General features: G+C 38.3%; 2 protein-coding genes across 2 annotated transcripts; one reads left to right on the forward strand and one right to left on the reverse strand.

The window, feature by feature from the left end:
• Positions 1 to 1,703: 1,703 nt before the first annotated feature.
• LOC149053774 (uncharacterized) lies at positions 1,704 to 3,162 on the forward strand. Its single transcript, XM_089211575.1, has 4 exons — positions 1,704 to 1,839; positions 2,152 to 2,319; positions 2,623 to 2,664; positions 2,944 to 3,162. The coding sequence occupies exons 1-4, from the start codon at positions 1,801 to 1,803 to the stop codon at positions 3,070 to 3,072; spliced, it is 378 nt and encodes a 125-aa protein (XP_089067701.1). The 5' UTR covers positions 1,704 to 1,800; the 3' UTR covers positions 3,073 to 3,162.
• A 2,167-nt stretch (positions 3,163 to 5,329) lies between these two features.
• On the reverse strand, positions 5,330 to 19,359 carry LOC149053775 (uncharacterized). Its single transcript, XM_089183678.1, has 9 exons — positions 18,643 to 19,359; positions 17,512 to 17,762; positions 16,346 to 16,460; positions 15,528 to 15,641; positions 14,332 to 14,700; positions 11,578 to 11,930; positions 11,138 to 11,189; positions 7,342 to 7,455; positions 5,330 to 6,174 (listed from the first exon to the last, which is right to left on the reverse strand). Exons 1-9 carry the CDS (start codon positions 18,707 to 18,709, stop codon positions 5,804 to 5,806), a joined length of 1,806 nt encoding a protein of 601 aa, XP_089039804.1. The 5' UTR covers positions 18,710 to 19,359; the 3' UTR covers positions 5,330 to 5,803.
• Positions 19,360 to 21,071: the final 1,712 nt, after the last annotated feature.

A 21,071-nucleotide genomic window follows, 5' to 3' on the forward strand; every position in this document is an offset into this window, starting at 1 on the left:
AAGACTGTTTGTTCTTGTAGAGGGAGGAAAACCGGAGGACCCGGAGAAAAACTCTCGGAGCAACGACAAGAACCAACAACAAACTCAAACCATATGTCTAATATAACTTTATGATTATTTTTTTGGGTCACAACATAAAATTCATGATTTATTGAAGAACGCAACTCATCTCTACCTAAAGTCAACCCATTCGGCCCACATATGTCAGCTTTATTATGGTTTTCAATGGGATTGTGAGTTAGAGCAATTCCCCAAGGGCCATATCATAATAGTCATTATTTTTCTTCTGTGGCTCACTTCAGTTTAGCAAATTTAATCAAACTGACCCTTTGTTTTGCTGGTAGAAAACAACAGTTCGACAGCCAGCTCTTTGCATGCCACCCGTTAAACGCTTTCGTTTACTCATGTCTTCTTGTGAAATAGCCACCCATTGAGAAAATATGTCAACGTTATTGAATAATTGGAAGTGTAGCTTCACAACAATCCTACATAAGAGACTCCTGATCCATGCATAAGCCGATTTCAAACTCTTGGCAATTTTTTGCATTTAACAAGAAATTGGAATAGAAATATCACGTGTCCTCAAAGCAGGCGTAATACACTCTCTGTAAATTTTGGTCAAATCGACTTAAAAGGGTCACAGACATTTTTTTTGATAAGCATTCGGTGTAGAAAGGACAAGTCGAAGAGGGCGCCAAGTGAAGAAAGATGAAATTTATTTCACACACTTTAAAAAATTCTACCCTAACTAAATCATCACTTTGGGTCAACTTAAAATTGACAGAAGTAACTTATTAAAGTGAGTACAATACATCCTGAAAGACTAACATTCCTCATGAAGATTAATTACCCTTTTCATCATGCAAAGCCTTGATCAAGTCCTCTAAATGTGCCAGGTATAAACCGTTTTCAATATAAATAATTAAATACCGTCAGAGGAGTTTCCTGCTACCCTACCTATAGTTTCATTTATCTATGGTCAGGTCGATCGCCAGCCATCACGCATTCGCACGCACTTATTTCTATTATGAAAATTGCATCATGATACACTGTAAAATGAAAAGAGCCAAATTGACCCCAAAAGCCAAATTAGCCCCAATTTCTTGACGGCCAGTTTGGCCCATCAGGGTTCGTTTTGGACTATTTGAGCCAAAACGGGCGGGACAGGTACTATTTCGACCCCTCCAAAATCTGAATTGGCCCCTATGAATTCTACTTTGGAACTTTTTCTCAATTTGGCCCTTCCAAGAGCCAAGTAGGATTGACCAATTTGGCCCCAACGAGGTGCAATTTTTGAAAAAAAAAGAAAATATAAAAATAATTTTCTTTTTTAGACCATATTTCGTTCCCTATACTATTCCTTATAAAGTGTTCAAATTTTCAACGGTTCCTCTCGTAACTGAACACCGAGTCACACAACGAATTAATCGTTGGCTTTTTCTCGAGACGTGAGCGTGAGCTGCTTGTGATGGCATTAGTCGAACCTAGACCACGTGCGTCGGAAACAATAATGAATTATAGCAGCGAATTCGTCACTGAAGAGGCTGTTTCTTGGCTACAGTCGCATGGAATGAGACTTAAGAAAGGAAAGGTAGGCAAAAGAAATTTCTTAACAACGTATTTTACTGCAACTTTCATTCACAAACTTGACCGCTCCATTGATCTTTGTTCGTATCTTATCTTGCAGAAAAAAACGGTTCCGATGGCTAAGATCTCCTTGCCATCGCCCAAGATGCAGACGTATCAAGGCACTACATCCCTATTATAAAAGAGCGTCTAAAGCTCAAGAAATTGATTGCAATGAACGCTGAACCTAGAGATGACACGAGTTCTTCGTCGGTACGATAATTAATTTTCCCACCAGAGAATTTGACGCATGAATGGTTCGCCTCTTCTCCCGAGTCTTGTTGAGTCTCAGCGGTTTCGCAACTAAAGTCACGTGATCAAATTTTGGCGCCGAGAGATAGAGACGGTTACAGTTCGAATACTGCATTTGCACAAGATGGATTTAACTTATTTCAAGATTCTCTGATTTTAGGATCTCTCACTCTGAATTCTTAATCTTTTTCTTGAGAAGATGAACTGATATTTTTATGTCTATGTCTTTGTTTGCATCCACTTAAGCTGATTTTTTGGCTCTCACTCTTTCAGCGTGCAGAATCAAGTCCTTCGAGTAAGACGGTTCAAACGTCGATTGATGATTCAGATAACATCAGCGATTATGAAAATTTAGAGGTGACATTGGCACCGAAAGAAAAGGGTAAATCGCCCAAGGATCTCTGTTTTACGGACGAGGCGACAGAACTGAGGACTGTCTTAGTAAGTTCTTGTATATTAAACTTAGCAGGATGGTGAAGAGTACATTATCGATTACTTTCTTTCGATTTTATTCTAAAGGAAAACACACAAGGTGCCAGTTGGTCAGTTAAAGATGACAAATCTCGGGGATTGCACCTACAAAAATGGCGAGATTTGCTTTATTTTTATTGAAATATATTAGATATGTATTTACTTGCACCATGCATAAAACAAAGTAAACCCAATTTTTAAATCTGGTAAATTAAAATGATAGGATGTTATCAGACAGTTTAATTTTTTTTTAAAACAAATATTTACCGACAGGTTCCTCCTGAATGGCTTTCAAAATTCCAACTACCATCGAGGGTAAGAAACTTTTCTTTGTTTCGTTTTTTAAGTCTACAAGCAATCCTTATTTATTCATGAATACTGAACTAAAACTGAAGGGCATAGAGGTATGATTTCTTTTCTTGATAAGTACATATACAGTTTGGTGAAAATACATCATTGATGATCACCATTATAATTTGTGTTTTTACTTCTTATGCACAGTTTGCTTACAAATATTTTGCAACTTTGTAGTTGCAAAAATTTACTGTTCTTCAACAACAAATTAATTTGCTCATTTGTTTGTTTTTTGTACAGTTCTCTGCCTCAGTAGAGTTGGATACCCAGAAGGGATATCTCATCAGCAGCCTAAAGTACTCTAAGCAACAGTGGATTGCAAAAAAAAAATTATTGCAGAGTATCCTTGTATGGTTAGCAGGATATTAGACTAAGTTGACTTGGAAACTGAATGGATTGGTATGGTCTAAAAATCTATTGCTTCACCTCTTCTGCTTGCAGTGAAGAGAGACAATTTTGTGGTACTGAATCTCTTGCCTTAAACTAAAAAGTTGCAAAATAATCACTCTCACCTTTTAAGTTCATGACCTTTGTTCTTGTGTGGTTGTCATCACATGCATTTAATGAAGTTGTGACCATTTTGGAGGTACAAGTCCAAAAAACTGCTACTTTGGTACTAAGATGAACAGCTAAAATTTCTGAGCCCATTTGCCAATGAAGTCCAGATACAAAGGTTCAAATACTTTGGGGTTGTATTAATTTTGCCTTTTTGTTTAGTTTTTTTGATTTTGCAATTTTTTAAAATATTCCTGTTGTCAAACCATTAGATAAATATTGGACATAGAATAGCTAATTTTTTTCAGATATTTTGGGAGTCATACATTAGTTTTTCAAGTCTTGAATGGGAGACAAATTACACACATTGAGCTAAACTTCCACTTCTATTTCTGGTGTTTTAGCTCATAGTTTTAGGAAAACAATATATATATATATATATATGTAAATGTGGGGGTAGAGTCTACCTTGGCATAAAGTGCTCAATGCTGTGGTAGCAGAGCTAAGTATACATAAGTTAAAGAATTAAAGAGGACACATCAATTCTCTGTGACTCTGAATTTCACACCTAAGCGCTTGTCAGACAGAACTTTTCTGTCTGACAAGCACTTAGGCACAAAACTCAGTCACAGAGAATTGATGCGTCCTCTTTAATTCTTTAACTTATGTATACTTAACTTAAGTGTGTATATATATATATATATTCTTTTTTTTTTCTGGCTACAGGCACTTTTTGCACTTTGGCTTGATTTTAATGTGGTTGTAAAACTTGTTTTTATTGCATAGAGTAGCTGATGTTGATTCAGCAATCAGAGATTATGTCCAGCACAAATTTTAATTGTTGGAGATCTTCAATACATCAATCACCTGAATATAGTAACAGAGGGAAGTGTAATTTGTCACTTCTCACAAGAAAAGATTCTTGATGCTCTCATTGGGTTACTTGGCTCATTTATATTTTCTTACAATTGGTCAAAGGCAATTTTTTTTTTTTAGAGCAAGCATTGCTTGAAATTGGGCACAGGCAGACTCTTGTCACTGTTTCCTCTATTTTCAATGACTTGGCAAATGCCTGCGGTAGTACTTGCTGATAGTTTATATTTTGATAATATCTAAAGTAGCAATATGAGTGCATGTATTCTCACATCCATTGGAAGAATACTCTTTGCTGCTCTAAGGCTCTTTGTTTTTCATATGCACAAATCAAACAAGATCTATATTCTTGTGCAGGAACTGGACCATTTGTTGCCTCTGTCTTATTTTGATAATTTTCTGTACTTTAAATCAGTCTTAATTATAAGCTGCTTTACATTACCACATTTGCTAAGTCATTGAAAAGGGAAGCTTTACTCACAAGTGTCTCTTGGGTGTAATTTTCTTGCAATGCTTGCACTGTTAAGAAGTATACTGATTTAGGAAAGAGATCTATTTTAGAAAATGGTTGAATTAATGTTAAATATGTATGTATGTTATATTCTTTCACATGTTTCAAAGTTTGTCTGTTTTATACCACAATTAAGATTCTTAATAACTGTAAAATCAGGTAGCACAAAAGGTTTTTTACATAAACAATATCTAGAACCTAATAAATGAGTGTTTGAAAGATAAAGTATGTGGTGTATTTTCATTATTTGAATGTAAGGGGGAAAATCAGCATGGAGAGGAAAGAGCCCTCTACTTCTGAAGTGGCCCACATTGGAGCTGAATTGGCTCTTTTAAAAGGGGCCATTTGTGAGAGGGCTGAAATTTCAGGGGCTGTTTTGGCCCCTATAAATTTCAAAGTGGCCCCTGTATTTTTCAAATTCACCCTTCACATGGTCCAATTTGGCTCCTACAACGGGGTCAATTCAGCCCCAAAATTGGTGCCAAAAACAGCCCCATTTCAATGGGGCTGAATTGACCCTAAGCGAGTGCCAAACTGGACTCACTCGTTTTGGCCCCATTTTTGGGGCCAAATCAACTCTTTTAATTTTACAGTGTACATAATATAATGTCGCTTTAATTACCCACAACCTCCTATGAGAGCAACTGAAATCCTTTATCCTTTAGGAAAAGATACATCACCATGTCAACTGTAAACTGAAGTAACTGGAGCAAATATAATACATGCTAAAAGAATGACATTTCTCATGATGTTTACTCTATTTATTATGCAAAGCCTTGATCAAGCCCTCTAAATGTACTAAATATATAAAGCTTTCCAATAATTAAATACCGTCAGAGGAGTTTCCTGTTGCCCAATCTAGTTTTATAAATTTTTACGTCAAGTCGAAACCGTGAGCCCCCATCGATCGCCAGCCATCACGCATTCGCACGCACTTATTTCTACTTATCACGTACGAGAGTGCAGTTTTTCGTGAGGTTCATTCCATTGAATATTCTGGGCTAAGAATAAAGAAATAGGAAGAGAAGAGAGAAAATACAGCCCTGATTCAAATTATCAAGCGTAAACCGTTCTATCCAGCCTTTTTTTCAGGAATGAGTTTGGGCCTTGGAATTTTAACCTGCAGCAGTTTAAAGTCTAAGATAGTCGTCTAAGGTAGCCAACAATAAGTGAGGATTTTATATCCATCGATTAAATGTCATTTAATCGATGGATTATAACCTAACTTTTCCCACAGTACCGGCTAGGACAAATTGAAACTGGTTTCAATCTGTATACAAAGAAAGAGCTGCAATTCCGTACGTTGATCATAATGTTGTGGTAACAACATTTACCAAATCCACTAAAACAAACTTTTCTGGAAACGACTCCTTCATCAACTGTTGGGTGTGCTCCGTCCATCCAACCCGGCAAGTCCGTTCCACAACTTTGGGCACCTGGAATGCATTGTGTAGCTATGCTTGTTCCAGCCCCCGCCGAGAATCTGTACCAGTCTTCTGTCAAATTTTTATCACATTTGCGGTCACCGCGACCAAAATCGTTGTGCCGATCGGAGTCATTCAGAATCTTGTACTGATTGCATTCTGAGGCAGCTAAAAATGAAAATGTATCGGAATACTCAAGCATATGGCTTTATCAAAGGCAAAATGTTCTGATATATTATGGTGGAAGCTCGGACATTGGGGGGGGGGGTGGGGGGAAGGGGGGAGAGAGAAAATTTGCAAAAAGATGGGTTCATATTTCCTTTAGATTCAGAGTCACTCGAAACCTTGTACCGATGACGTTCGGAGATAATTGAACATTGAATGTCCTTAGAAACATTAATGCAACTGATGATATCAGGAGTGTAACGCTTTAAACAGCTGCCTCGTAAACAGCACTGGGGAATAATTGTGCCAGAGGAAAATAACAATAAAGACAACAATATATCTGTAAATGCACTCATTATTCCATTACGGCGTCAACTCACCAAATACGTTCATGAGGACGCGCGCAAAATATGCCAAGGTAATAAACGGTATTACACTGTAGAACAGGGCAAAAATACAGAGCAACAAAGTAATCCCAAGAAACGATCCAAACTTTGATTTTTTTTTTTTTTTTTTTTTGCGTTTTTTAGGCTTGACCTGTAAAGAACCCAATTTTTACGAGCGACAGATAATTTAGTTGGTCACATAGAACTCTTAAATGGTTTTATCCGTGTTGTTCTCGTCTTTCGTGAACTCCTTATGTGACCGATACGATGCACAGATAAGGCCGTCCGATATATTTCGCAATCTAAAATCAAAATAGTGAAATAATAGTGAGACAATAAATCATTTATTCAATGGTTTCAGATATAACACGAGCGGACATTTTCTTCATTGCTCGTATTTTCCACACAACTACTACATAAAATACTACACAACTCCAAAAATATCGACGCGTACTCCGAATTAAACCGTCGAATAAGGCGTATTTATAAAAAAGTCCAAGAAGCTATTCTATTTTCTTTTTATGGAACATACATTCAGACAATCATGACACTATTTACCCTCGATCCCACCTGTAACATAGAGCATGCGCTCAAAATGGTCGAAGGAACACTTAACGTTTCGAAAGCTTTATTTTTGGCCGGTCATCCAAGTTAAGGGGTCAAATATGTACAGAGGATCGGCCCTGCTGCTAATCATAACCCTAGAGTCTTTTGCGTATGAACATGAAGAACTATTTCAAAATATTCCGTTCGCTCTTAAAGAACGAACATAAGAATCACTAACCTATATCACACAGAGTTCCAAGGAACCCCCTGGGGCAGTCACACTTGAATCCATTGACAAGATCTCGGCATGATCCTCCATTGTAACAAGGATTAGGACTGCATTCTTTTATATCTGCAATTTCAATTGTGATTGGCTTAGCTAAGCACGATTCGCTACCTTGCATGTCGCTCCAATGTTTTGTTTGGGGAATCAATATGTGCTGCATGGGACGCTTAATTACTCGCGAGACAAGAGTGGTTGCTTTAAAAACAAGAAAAGGATTGGTTATTTCAAGGTAGCCCAGTGACTTCAGAGACGGGAGTAATCTTTGTAATGTGGAGACGAACAGGAAAGTAATAAAAAATAAACGGCCATCACGAGAACATCGTCTCCTCTCTATTTAATCTCAGAATTTCCTACTTTAAATGACATGCATGACGTAGTGTGATGCTAGAGTCACACGACACTACATTCCTGTTTTCCTTTAGCTAAAGAATTCGTACACAAAATTGTAGACAAAACATCTGTAACAATAGTAAGACAAAAGAAAAAAACTGCTTTCAAATTAAGACTGAAACGACTGAAAGTTACGGAGTACTGTGTCTTCTTAATAAGGAATGTTCGTAAGTCTTTCTTAGTAAGACATGTCTGAAATTAGAAATGTTCAACAGAAATGCTCGTAATCAACGTAAGTATTAAACAATATCTGATCAAATCTCTTGAATAAGTCTCTTCGTAGGCTTGGGCAATCGGGTAGACCTTCGAAGCACGACTTCAGTCGAGGTCTCGGCACAATCGGTAGGGTCAATAGGCCCAGGGTCTGCAAACTTCTGACACGAGGTAGGTGCAGAAGACAGGGAACTGGTTTCCATGTCAACATCAATAGAAGATTCCTCAAGCGAAATAACAGTGTGACGGGTTCACCAGTCATAAACCTCTTGAAGTGTGATGAATTGCGAGTCACTTTCGAGTTAGGACCTTCTACTGTTAACATGCTTTGATTCTTGTCTGTGACAATAAGTGGAGTGGGTTGATAAGGTGTTGACAGCTTTCCTCGCCTTGGCTGTTTCACTAAAACAGTGTCTCAAACTTGGATGTCACATTCTCTGATAGCTCCCTTAGATTCAGCATGACACTTCATCTTCAACTTTTGTTAGGCATCTTGTTCACACAAAGCTACAGGATCATACCCAAGTCTGTAGGCATCACTACAGGGCATGGTAGCTTGACCCTGATTGGTCGTCCAAAGAGAGCAGTAGCTGGGGCAACAACAGTAGTACTATGAGGGGTCGCACAGTAGTTGCGGAGAAACTGATACATTTGTTGCTTCCTCTTTGTAGTGGTGCGAGGGGGTGACTTTTCGGAAAACAAAACCAAGATAGTCAGCAAATTGTGCAAACTCATGCCCATTGAAGGAACGACCGTTGTCAGTTTTCACGACTTCAGGAACACCATAGGCAACAAATGTGCGGTCCAGCTTGGGAATCACAGCTTTAGCAGCAGTTGAATGCACAATCTCAATATTAGGGAACCTAGAGTAGTCATCTATCACGACAAGAACATAGAGCCCAGCCACTTCGCAGAAGTCGATGCTGACTTGGTGCCAGGGACTACAAGGTAACTGAGTCATTTTCAGAGTTTCATTACATTTCGCGGGAAGGCTTCGGTGTAGCAATGTGACATTTTTAACAATGGAATCAACAACACTGTCCATTCTGGGAAACCAAATCTTTGAACGTTACAGGCTACTTGTCTTAACTGTTCTTTGGTGGCCCTCATGAACTAATTCTACCATTCGCTTCTGATGAACTTCAGGTATCACCATGCGGTTTCCACGGAGCACAATTTTCCCATCCACTGAGATCAGTTCATTACGGACTTTCGCAAAGATTTTGAGAGTGCTTGTGTCGACAGTTGTCGATCCTTGCTGAGGCTTGTGAAGTCGAGCTATTGAAGATTTGCAGCACGGGCTTGTGGTCTGTCAACACTTTGAAGTGGCTTCCAAGTAAGTACATACGGAAATGATGGCAACCCCAAGCAATGGCCAAGGCTTTACGCCCTATCTAAGAATGGCGCTTCTCCACACTTGAATGAGCTTTGCTGCCATATGAATTGACTTTACCATCCTGAGTTAAGACAGCACCCAATCCGACAGGGCTAGCATCCACCAGTAGGACTGTTTTCTTTCGCGGGTCAAAATAAGTCATGACGTCGTCAGATGTAGGACTGTTTTTGAGCCTGTCGACAACTGTTTGATGGACCTCTCTCATTTGAATAAAACTGTTGTGAGTGAGCTCACGTAAGGGGGGCAACGATGTCAGCATAATCACGAATAAAGCGAGACATATAATTGGTCATGCCTGACAGACTACGAACGTCGATCACAGAAGAAAGTGGATCTGCTTTTTGAGTTGCTTCTATCTTTGCGGGATCAGGAGACATTCCTCTACCACTGAAGACCAGTCCAAAAAAGTTGATATCTTTACACAGACTTAAGTTTAAATTGCGCTTGAAACCATTGACCTTTAGTGAGACAAACGGAGCACTAACCTTATCGACGGGCGTTTCTACCCTGGACCCGTACCCGTCATCAGAACTCGACGGCGTTTCACGTGGCATAGATCTTCTTCTCTTTGGTGGAGATCGGCTGTGACTTGACGACTTTGTACGACAACACTTCGCGTAGTAACCATATTTGTGACGAACACCACCGTGACTTGCAATTTCAAGCAAGTCAACCTTTCTTCTGATCGTGTGGCCAGCTTTCACTGTATTCGTAGCACGAACGTTTCTTCTGAGGAGTTACTGGCGGCTGAGGTAACACAGAATTGGCACTTTCCAAAGGTTCAATGTCTTTCGGCTGTTTTTCGGACACGTCGAGCGCTCTTGCTTCATCTAAAAATGCATCGAGGGTCATCGTCCCATCTGTTGATGCTTTATGGCGCAAACATTGGGACGAACAAGATTGAGTGTTAGTTAGCAAACTCACATGTAGATGCCAGTTGGTGTAAACGAGAGTGACAAGCATTCATCGATTCACCGTGGATTCTGTTTGGCTTGCCGAAAATTGTAAATATCATACTCGACATTCTTTTTGGGGTCGAAGTACTCGGTGAGTTTCTCTTTCGCCGTTTCAAAATCAGCTCCGCTCTCCAGTTTCGAAGATGTCACACACCTCTTCTTCAGCATAATAAAGTAAAAAAGCGCTTTGCCTCGTTTTTTCCTTGATGTCAGCAGCAACAAAATTTTCGAGCCGCTTGATCCATCGTTGAGTGATTGCACCATCTGCGTGTATATCGAAGGAATCGAAGCTTGGAAGACAAGAAGCCATCATAAAGACTACGGAGATTGACCTGAAACGACGTGCCGTCCTCGTTGCCAATGTAATGTGGAGAACGAACAAGAAAGTAATTAACAGTAAACGGCCGTTACGAGCATATGGTCTGCTCTCTATTTTAATCCCAGAATTCCCTTGTTTAAATTACATACAGGACGTAAAATGACGTTAGTGTCACACGACACTACAATCTAAATATACTTGGAGATGGACAGATGCTCCGTTTCCACCTGTCCACGTTAAAAAGGAGCGTTTTAAAACGGTGCGTTTTCAAAAGACTCCACTTTTGAAACCTCTTTCGAAAGTCCCCGCTTATATCAAAGTATTAAGGCGTCGAAGTATGGATGACTGGCGAAAACACGTCAAAAAGAATGCGTTTTGAAACAAAAACGCAATAGTGTGGCGCGGGCCTAGATTTACCACGGTCTCTCTAATTATATGAAATAGTTATTTGTACAAACTGAAAATGTGAGTTACCGTATTCACATAAAGGTCCAGTGAGGCCTGCAGCACAACGAAGGTGATGTCCCTGACGGGTAAAATACAAATGAAAATTGGATCGTTAATTCACAACTTTAAGTCCGTAGCTGAAAATATCATAAACGAAATATGATCTTCCCGCCAAACAATTGTGTGTTTCTGAAATGAAACCCTGCAGAAGTGAAAACATGTAAAGGTTACGATTTTAAAATTTGGACTAAAACACGTGAAGAGAAACCAAGTTTAAAGATTGAAAGGGATAGACTTAAAATTCCTAGTAAACCGTCGAATACTTTAAAAAAAAAACAATATGCAAAAAACCTCCCTCTGTCAAGTATTCATGGCAGCCATTTCCAGTAACATTACAAAAATTGATAAAAGGAAAACTTTCCAGCTTCTGATACGTTATGCAAGGCTTAAATTAAAGAACTATGTACCTTCACGAGCAAAGAGAATGTCACCCCTTTTTGATCATCAAGGTTTGTATTCTGATCGACGTATCCATGTTTGTTTAGTTCGCAAGTTCCTTTCTTGTTCACCTCGGATAGCTCTCTGAAGTTTGTTGAAGTACACCACGAGTTTCTGAGGCACCAATGATTGCATGACATAAAACTGGGAGATTGAAACTGTTTAACGACATGACCATTAAGCCGAGTATTTTCTCGCATCTTAAAGAGAGCCGAATTAGTAGAAGTGGCGTGTTTTGGAAACATTATTCCTAGAACAAGGATCAAAAAGACATTTTTCGCTGCACCCATTACTCGACGAACACGCACAAAGTCAATCGTGACTTAGAGTAAAACTCAAGAATCCTTTTTCTTCCTTCCTAAGCAAAACTCAAGTTGAAATGCGAGGGGGCAATTCGTCGATTCCTGCTAACAGGTGTTCACCATCCTACGTCTGGGAAAATTAAGAGAGACATTTGACCACATAGAGGCGTTTTAATTACAATATCTTTGACATGCACTATTTTCAAATAAATAATTAAGTTTATTCATTCCACGTTTAAATTTTGTATTCAGCTTCTTGTCGTCAAGCAACACTATTGTGTTTCAATTACGGTAAATGTTTTTCTCGTCGAGTGCATTTCACAAAGAGACTCGAGAAAGCAAGAAGGAATGAAAGCAAGAACCAACAACAAACTCAACCCACATGTCACTTTACCATTATTTGTGCTAGTCAAAACACGAGACTCATGATTTATTGAAGAACGCAACTCATTTTTGGCTCACATCAACCCATCCGGCCCCACACACGTCAGCTTTATTATGGTTTTCAATGGGATTATGAGTCAGAGCAATGCCCCAGGGACCATATCATAATAGTCATTATTTTTCTTCTGCGGCTCACTTCAGTTTAGCAAATTTAATCAAACTGACCCTTTGTTTTGCTGGTAGAAAACAACAGTTCGACAGCCAGCTCTTTGCATGTCACCCGTTAAATGCCTTTCTTTGTTCATGTCTTCTTGTGAAATAGCCATCCACTGAGAAAATATATCAACGTTTTTTAATAATTGGAAGTATAGCTTCACAACAATCCTAAATAAGAGACTCCGCTCCATGCATAAGCCGATTTCAAACTCTTAGCAACTTTTTGCATTTAACAAGAAATTGGAATAGCAATAGCACGTTTCCTCAAAGCAGGTGTAATACATTCTCTGTAAATTTTGGTCAAATCGACTTTAAAGGGTCACAGACATGTCCAAATTATTCTCAGACATTTTTTTGACACGCATTCGGTATAGAAAGGACAAGTCAAAGAGGGCGCCAAGTGAAGAGAAATTAAATTTATTTCACACACTTCATAGAACTCTACCCTGAAGAACTATCACCTACAGTTGACAGAAGTAACTAATTACAGCAAGTGCAATACACGCTGAAATAACCACATTTCTCATGAAGATTACTCTTTTTATCACGCAAAGCCTTGATCAAGCCCTCTAAATATGTCACATATAAAAAGTTTTCAACATGAATAATTAAATACCGTCGGAGGAGTTTCATGTTGCACTACCTATAGTTTTATTTATCTTTAGTCAGGTCGAAACCGCAAGCCATCGATCGCGAGCCATCACGCACTCGCACGCACGTATTTCTACTTATCACGCACGAGAGCGCAGTTTGCGTGAGGTTCATTCAATTGAACGTTCTGGGCTAAGATTTAAAATTAGAAGAGAAGAGAGAAAATACAGCTCTGATTCAAATTATCGAGCGTAAACCGTTCTATCCAGCTTTTTTGTTTTGTTTTCAGGAATGAGTTAGGGCCTTGAAATTTTGACCAGCAGCAGTTAAAAGTCTAAGACGGCCGTTTAAGATAGCCAACTATACGTGAGGATTTTATATCCACAAATTAAATGTCATCTAAGTCACTGCGCAAGTAGAACTCTGAAAAACTTCAGCCCTTGAAATGTTTTGAACTCATATTCACTGTTGCTGAAAGCCAAAGACAACTAGGAAATAGGATATGTTATGTAAGACGGAACGGCCTTCCCCAACCGGAATGAAACAGTTCTATAAAATACCTATAAAAAAATTTATCTTCCCCATTCGTTTTAAGAGACCCCGATCCATTTGTAAGCCGATCTTACGCTCGCTATGACCATTTCCGTTTACTATAACAGGACTTTATGTAACAAGTAGCTCGAGGCCTCAAAGCAGCTCCAATACTTTCTCTGCAAGTTTTCGTCAAATTTGAATATATGTATCACAAATGAGTTCAACTTTTTTTAGAGGGGCATTCATTGAGAACAACTCTAGGATCTCTAGCGACAGGGAAAGTCAAAGACACTGCAAAGTTAAGATAGATGCACTTAATTAAACGTATTACAAAACTTTTACACTCAAGAACAATCACTTAGTGTTAGCATCAAAATTACATCGTCTTTCATCATATACTAATTGAAGTGGTTGCTAACTGAAGAAACCAAAGTAAATATAATACCTGCTGAGAGGATATAATTTCTTATCAATTTTACTCGACGTATAATTCTGCAAAGTCTTGATCAGGCCTCCCTTATGTTCTAAATGAAAATTCTTAAAAAAGGACTAACTGTTTTAAAGTTGTGTTTTAGTAAAGTTGTGTTTCATTAGTTCGCCTTTAGTTCTCTTTAACGGTAGGTTAAACAAACGACTAAAGATCAAGGTATAATGATATACAGTATCCTTAAAAACAAGATTTGTGTTTCAGCCTCTAGCTTTTTCCACAGTACCGGCTGGCACAAACTTGGATCGGTTTCAGTCTGTATACAAAGAAAGAGCTGCAATTCCGTACGTTGATCATAATGTTGTGGTAACAACATTTACCAAATCCACTAAAACAAACTTTTCTGGAAACAACTCCTTCATCAACTGTTGGGTGTGCTCCGTCCATCCAACCCGGCAAGTCCGTACCACAACTTAGGGCACCTGGAATGCATTGTGTAGCTATGCTTGTTCCAGCTCCCGCCGAGAATCTGTACCAGTCTTCTGTCAAATTTTTATCACATTTTCGGTCACCGCGACCAAAATCTTTGTGTCGATCGGAGTCATTCAGAACCTTGTACTGATTGCATTCTGAGGTAGCTAAAAATGAAAATATATTGGAATATTCAAGCATGTGGCTTTATCAAAGGCGAAACGTTCTGATATCTCATAGAAGATGGTGGAAGTAAGGACATCGGCAACCACAACATTTTCCTTTTGAAAAATTTGAAAATTTTTGAGAATTTGAAAAAAGATGGGCTCATATTTCCTTCAGATCCAGAGTCACTCAAAACCTCAGTTGTGCTGATGACGTTTTGAGATACTTGAACATTAAAGATCCTTTGAAATATTCGTGCACCTGATGATATCAGGAGTGTAAAAATTTAAACAACTCGCCTCGTAAACAGCACTGGGGAATAATTTTGCCAGAGAACAACAACAATAAAGTCAACAATATATTTGTTAGTGCACTTATAATTAATGCATCAATTTATTAAATAAGTTCATAAGGACACGCAAAATATGCCACGGTAATAGACGGTATTGCACTGCAGAACAGTATTCTATTTTACATAGAATACTACAAAATATCGCAACTCGCAAAATATCTGCACGTACTCTAAGTTAAACCATCGAATAAGGAGTTCTTCAATTTTTTTTAACTGAATATACATTTAGACAATACTGATACTATTTTCTCTCGATCCCACGTGTAACATAAAGCAAGCGCCAAAACGGTCGAAAGAACACTTAAAGTTTCCGAAAACTGAATTTTCGGCCGCTCATTCAAGTTAAGGGGTCAAATAAGTACAGAGGATCGGCCCTGCTGCTAATCCTAACCCCAGACCTTTTACCTACGAACATGAAGAACTATTTCAAAATATTCGGCCCTTCGCTCTTAAAGAAGGAACCTTAGAATCACCAACCTATATCACACAGAGTTCCAAGGTACCCCCCACGGCAGTCACACTTGAATCCATTGACAAGATCTCGGCATGATCCTCCATTGTGACAAGGATTAGCGCTGCAATCGTTTACATCTGCAATTCCAATTGTAATTGGCTTAGCTAAGTATGATTCGCTACCTTACGCTCCAATATTTTGTTGGGGAATAAATGCTGTATGAAGTATTGAATTACTCACGAGACAAGGGACCTTAGAAGGTCCAAGGACCTTTAAGAAAAGAAAAACTGGTTACACGGGATTAGTTATTGCAAGATACCCCCAATGACTTCAGAAACGGGGATAATCAAAATTTATCTGGAGATGGATTTTAGAATGAATTAATTCACTTTTGCTACAAGAAATGTTTTTTTTTCTTTATTCAGTATTTATTTAATTTTTTTTGTAGTTGTTGGTTTTTGTAGTGTCGCAGCTGACAATAGAATTATGAACTATTCCTGCTCTTTCTGTCTGTCCTTGACCTACTTGCTCGAAGATAGGTATTATAGAGAAGTTCATAAAAACACTTCACGAACTATAACTTGTACAATATGTATCAAACTTAAATCCATAGCGAAACAGTAATAACAGTCAAATGTAAGGCAGCAAGTTGTTTGTTTGTCTTTTTGAAGTGACCAAAAGTATTCATTTCGAGGCGCACAAGTCACAAATTATTACCTTTCGTAAGATGTGAAAATGTCGAAACGAGAGGCTGATCCAAAAATGAGCCAAAATAGTTATGAGCTGAAGAGGATAACTTGGATTTCAGATGGCGTTATCCAGTTTCTTTCAAATATCTTACCTGTTTCGCATTTTAACCCAGTAAAGCCTGCAGCACAAAGGCAGCGGTATCCGTGTGGTAAAAACCCGGATTGACATGTCCCACCATTCATACAAGGCCTGGTTCCACATGAGTTCTGGGAAATGATAAATGGAAAAAGAAAAATTCAAATCAGACTGAAGTAGACAGGAGGATTAAAGGAGAGTACGAGAAGAATCTATAAACGTAATTCTTTCTGGAATGATAAGAGGTTAAGGTTTGTGAGCTGTAGCTCATAATTGCCATAGCTTTTCTCAGTTTCCCTTGAATGAAGCGACATGAAGAACTGCAGCTCTTCATCGGAATATGCTGATTTGTTAGTGTTTAATCATTCATGTTCCTGGGTGGAGAGAGACATTGTAACAGTAATGTGTCTTGCCCAAGAATATGAAAACATAATTGAGCCAGGGCGTAAATCATTCGACATGTGCTGATTGCAGTGTTCGCAACAATGAGGAACTATAATATTGAACCGCTCTAATGAGACATCATTTAGCCCCTTTGTAAAATCATATATGGTCCGACTGCTAAGACTTTGTATCTGTTTCTTTCATTGAAGGGAAACTTGTGCTGAAGTGACATCAATTCTAGCCCTGAAACTGTCCTTTGAATAAAGCAACAAACCTTCATAGAGGGGGGCTTCTTCGATTGTTCTATGAGAGGGTCCCAATGGGGTGGTGGCATTTATGGCTAACGATAAAAATTTTGGCCATTTTACCGCTAACGGTTAATAACTTCCATTGTTACACATGAAACGTATTATGAAAACTCTTATTGGACGACAGCATGCATTCAATTTGCAATGACGAATGAAGTTGACATGATAACTTAATGTCTGCAGCAGAAATTAGGTTATCATTTCGATTTCAAAGGCTGCCTTGTTTCTAAGCCCCTCGTCCGTGTGGTGTTCTCACACTTATAACAAACCCAGAGAGAAGTGTTTTCTTTTTCAGACTGTTTAAAAAAATGTATAATAAAACAATTATTTCAACAGTTAAAGTTTCTTTACGACTAACGATTAGAGTTTGTCGATATTTACGCCTATTTTTAAGGCTAAACTTTTTGGCCGCTTTACGGCTAACGGTTATCCCTATAGAGATCCTTTTCTGAGTACAAAAATTGTAAAATTATAGGAACCTTTTATATACCTCAGCTCCACGGTAAATGAAATTCTCTCTCGGCTTTAAATCATCCGGATGTTGTATGTCTGTCGAACTGTTTAATTCACAGACTTCATCTCCTGCTACTCTCTTTCCAAAGTTGTACGATACGCATGCGTTCTCCAGATAACACTGAACTCTGCACGAATGCTCCGAGTTTAAGGCAATTGTTCTCATAACGTGTTTTTCCAGCGCTGAGCCATCTTTGGCATCCAAAAACTGCAGTATTCGGCAATTATCTGCAATAAAAAAATATGTTTTGAAATTAAGACATCGATAAGACCTCGCTATCAATCATTTAACGGTTGGTTGTTTCGTCTTGTTATAAATTACAACAGTATGTTATTTCAGAAATTTGGGAGAAAAAACGGACTGAGAAAACACATCGGCCGAGGTACGCGCTGAGGACAGACGCCACACTTAAGAAAATTATCTCCGAAAGCCATCAGGGCATTTTAATTTTGAGAAACTGCTTTCATGATGAAAACTGGAGTTCGATATATTGACATTTGAAAGGACCAAAATTACCATGAGAATGACGTTCATTAACAAATAAGCTAAAACAATTAAGCAGGCCCGACCCGCTGATTTAACCACCACTTATAAATAAATAAATCGAAGACGAAATAAATCCATACTTTTAATATGTGGAAATTCGAATTGGGAAAAAAAATTCCTTTTTTTAAGCCTTAATCTCTTATTATATAATCTATGTCAATAATTCACGCGATCTCGAATTATTTTATGAAAGTGTCATGACAAACCAACCGTCCTTCACAAGAACAAATAAAATGTAAATTCCGCTTCAGCTAGTCAAGATATGACAAATCATTCCCGCATTATTTACGGAAGAAGATGGAAGCTCTCCAAAGAGGCAGGGAGGTGTTTACTAACTCACTTTATCGTGTGTATTTTTAACAGACGTAGGGGTAAGCACGAACACCATACTCAACACAATTGTATAATTTTCTCAATAACAATAAAAAGGATTTTATTTTTTGGTCACTCGGCAAAACATTGATCGTTTAAATTTTTCTTTATGAAAAGAGGACCAAACGTACCGAACAAATCTTTAACTTAGTGAAATATTTCGCCGATACAATCTATTTTTAAACTCACCTTCCGAAAGAACCACATAAATTGCAATCGTGAATAAAAAAAAAATGTTGGTCAGTTGTTCCACCATAAGGAAAGATATCACTCCAAGTATCAACAATAAAACTGTTTTACACAGTTCCTCATTGGTCTAAATTCTTTCTTGGCAAAATACGAGCAGAACAGTTTTCCTCTCCAATTTACGTCCCTTTGCACTCATTGAAGATATGCTGTGATGAAAACAGGTCTTTGTGATTAGGGCAACTTGGTTAGAAATGATGTCACGTTTTCCTTGTTTTAACGCAAATCGATGTTTGTTATCCTGGTGGGAGTTTCGCAATTGAATGGCAGCTCACGACATTGTCATCACAAATGTCACAAAATTATATTAAAGCCATTAAATAACTTTTGGAGGTTAATCTATTCGAAGCTGAACGGATAAAAGACAACAATCACCTCTTCTCGGCGAAAATTGTGGGTGAAATAATAGTCGAAAGAACCTGCATTTAGTGGCGCCGTATTAAGCAGTCATTTGTCAAAGTCCCAAATACGTTTCCTCTTAATCACAGTAATAATTTTCACCTAAGGCAGTCGCGGTCACCCTTTACAAAGCTAAGTCCTGTTTTTATCGTCCTCCACCTGTATTTAACGGTTACTGAAAGCGGGACTGTTCCTATAAAACTAAGAATAATCTTTCCAGTAATTTTGAATCCATGTTTCTCTCCCAAAATCAAAATAAGTAGTATTTTCGAGCGAAATTCTGTATATAAGTGGTCAGTGATGTATTTAGCGGTCAACCCGCCATTTACCGTGGGTGACCGCCTAATACAGGTTCGACTGTAAAAAAATTTCAACTAGAAAACTAGCTCAATAAATTGAAATGATACATACATTCTGAAGAGCTCACTCTGAGAACCCCAAACCCCAACAGAACAAAGCTTCGTGTAGAGTAATGTTTAAGGATTTTTATCTCAGGGTAATTTTGTAATATCAACTAAGTTAATAGCATAAATTGGCGACCGTAAAGAGTTTAGCCCTTCGCCAAAGCGAATGGAGGAATTGTGGATTTTTTTTCAAATCGGCTCTTATACCTCCAGCTGGTTTTTCTTTTTCATTATTTAAGATAACTTCCCTCTCTAATCAGCCCATCAGCCTCTATAAATCTTCAATAATAGGTCCCCTTATACCCCTCCCTTGAGAAAATGAAAACTATCACATAAAACGCGTTAAGATAATATTCCTATAAGGATGCTACGCAAATGGTTACACCGTAAAATTTTTGTTCAATATTCAGACACATACAACTTATGTATTATACAACAAATGCATACTGTGTACGGTATTCACTGCAGCTAATCTATAATTGAAAGAAATATATATCTGACTTCAACTCTATTTTCAAAATGTACGTTAATTAAACAACCCCCACCATCGGATCACGTTTTCGTCTAACTTCCTAGCGGGAAGGTTTTCAGAGCGTTTACGACAGATAAGGATAAATGGAGTCACAATTCTATTTAGCAAAGTTGATAAACACAGAGTTCAAACGTCTGTGAATATGCGAACGTAGTATCCATCATGCTTTTAGGCCGTAGGAACCTAGTGGCATCGATAAAAGCCAGCTGCCAGCGGTCTACCGCTGCCCTCTAACCGCCCTCTGATCTGTTGAGCCTGCGAGCATACCCATCTATTACACCATCGGCAGCCGCTTTATTGTTATTGAAATCGAAGAGAACTAAGTTGTCTCACAGGAGTTACAGAAAACCGCACAAATTAGTCGCAGTGTTTCAAAAGCATATAATGCTAAAGGTCAAAACAAAATAGTAAATCGAAATAGTATCCGTAATTGGATAATCTTTGTGTTGGAAAACACCTCAATTTTTCCTTTGTATACTTCTAAACATTTCTTTTGAAAGTTTTAGTTTTATTTCGTACCTTGGCGCAAAATAGGTCGTTCGGGGGGGGGGGGGGGGGGGAACTAGGATTCGGAGTTCGAATCTTCCTGGGTAAGAGACATGAAGCCTATTCTTCGTTAAAATCTATAAACGTTTAAACTCTCTTACCTATAAGAAATCGCCTGTTTAAACCGCTACAATTTGCCGCAATGTTTGAAATTTCATCGCCCTTCTTCTTTTGGCGCGACTCGTTTTGCACTGACACTATTTCTCTGATTAAATAAAGGCTATTAATTCTTTCGTTCCCGCCAGGATGACCAAAACGGAAATTCTCTTAACAATAACAATACCTTTTCAAGCAGAAAGGTGACGTGAAGATTTAATTTCATCAAAAGAGAGATATCGTTTGATTTAACTTCAAATTCTTTGAACTAAACTGAAAAGAAACGTTTTGCAAGTGGTAAGGAGAATTTAGGTGTTGAACGTGAAGGGCGCATGCGTCACGTAGAAATCTGGGTTGCGAAAGAATGACTGCAATTAACAGCATTTATCATTGAA

The sequence above is a fragment of the Pocillopora damicornis genome, chromosome 1 (assembly GCF_964200805.1).
Source record: "Pocillopora damicornis chromosome 1, jaPocDami1.2, whole genome shotgun sequence".
NCBI lineage: Eukaryota > Metazoa > Cnidaria > Anthozoa > Scleractinia > Pocilloporidae > Pocillopora > Pocillopora damicornis.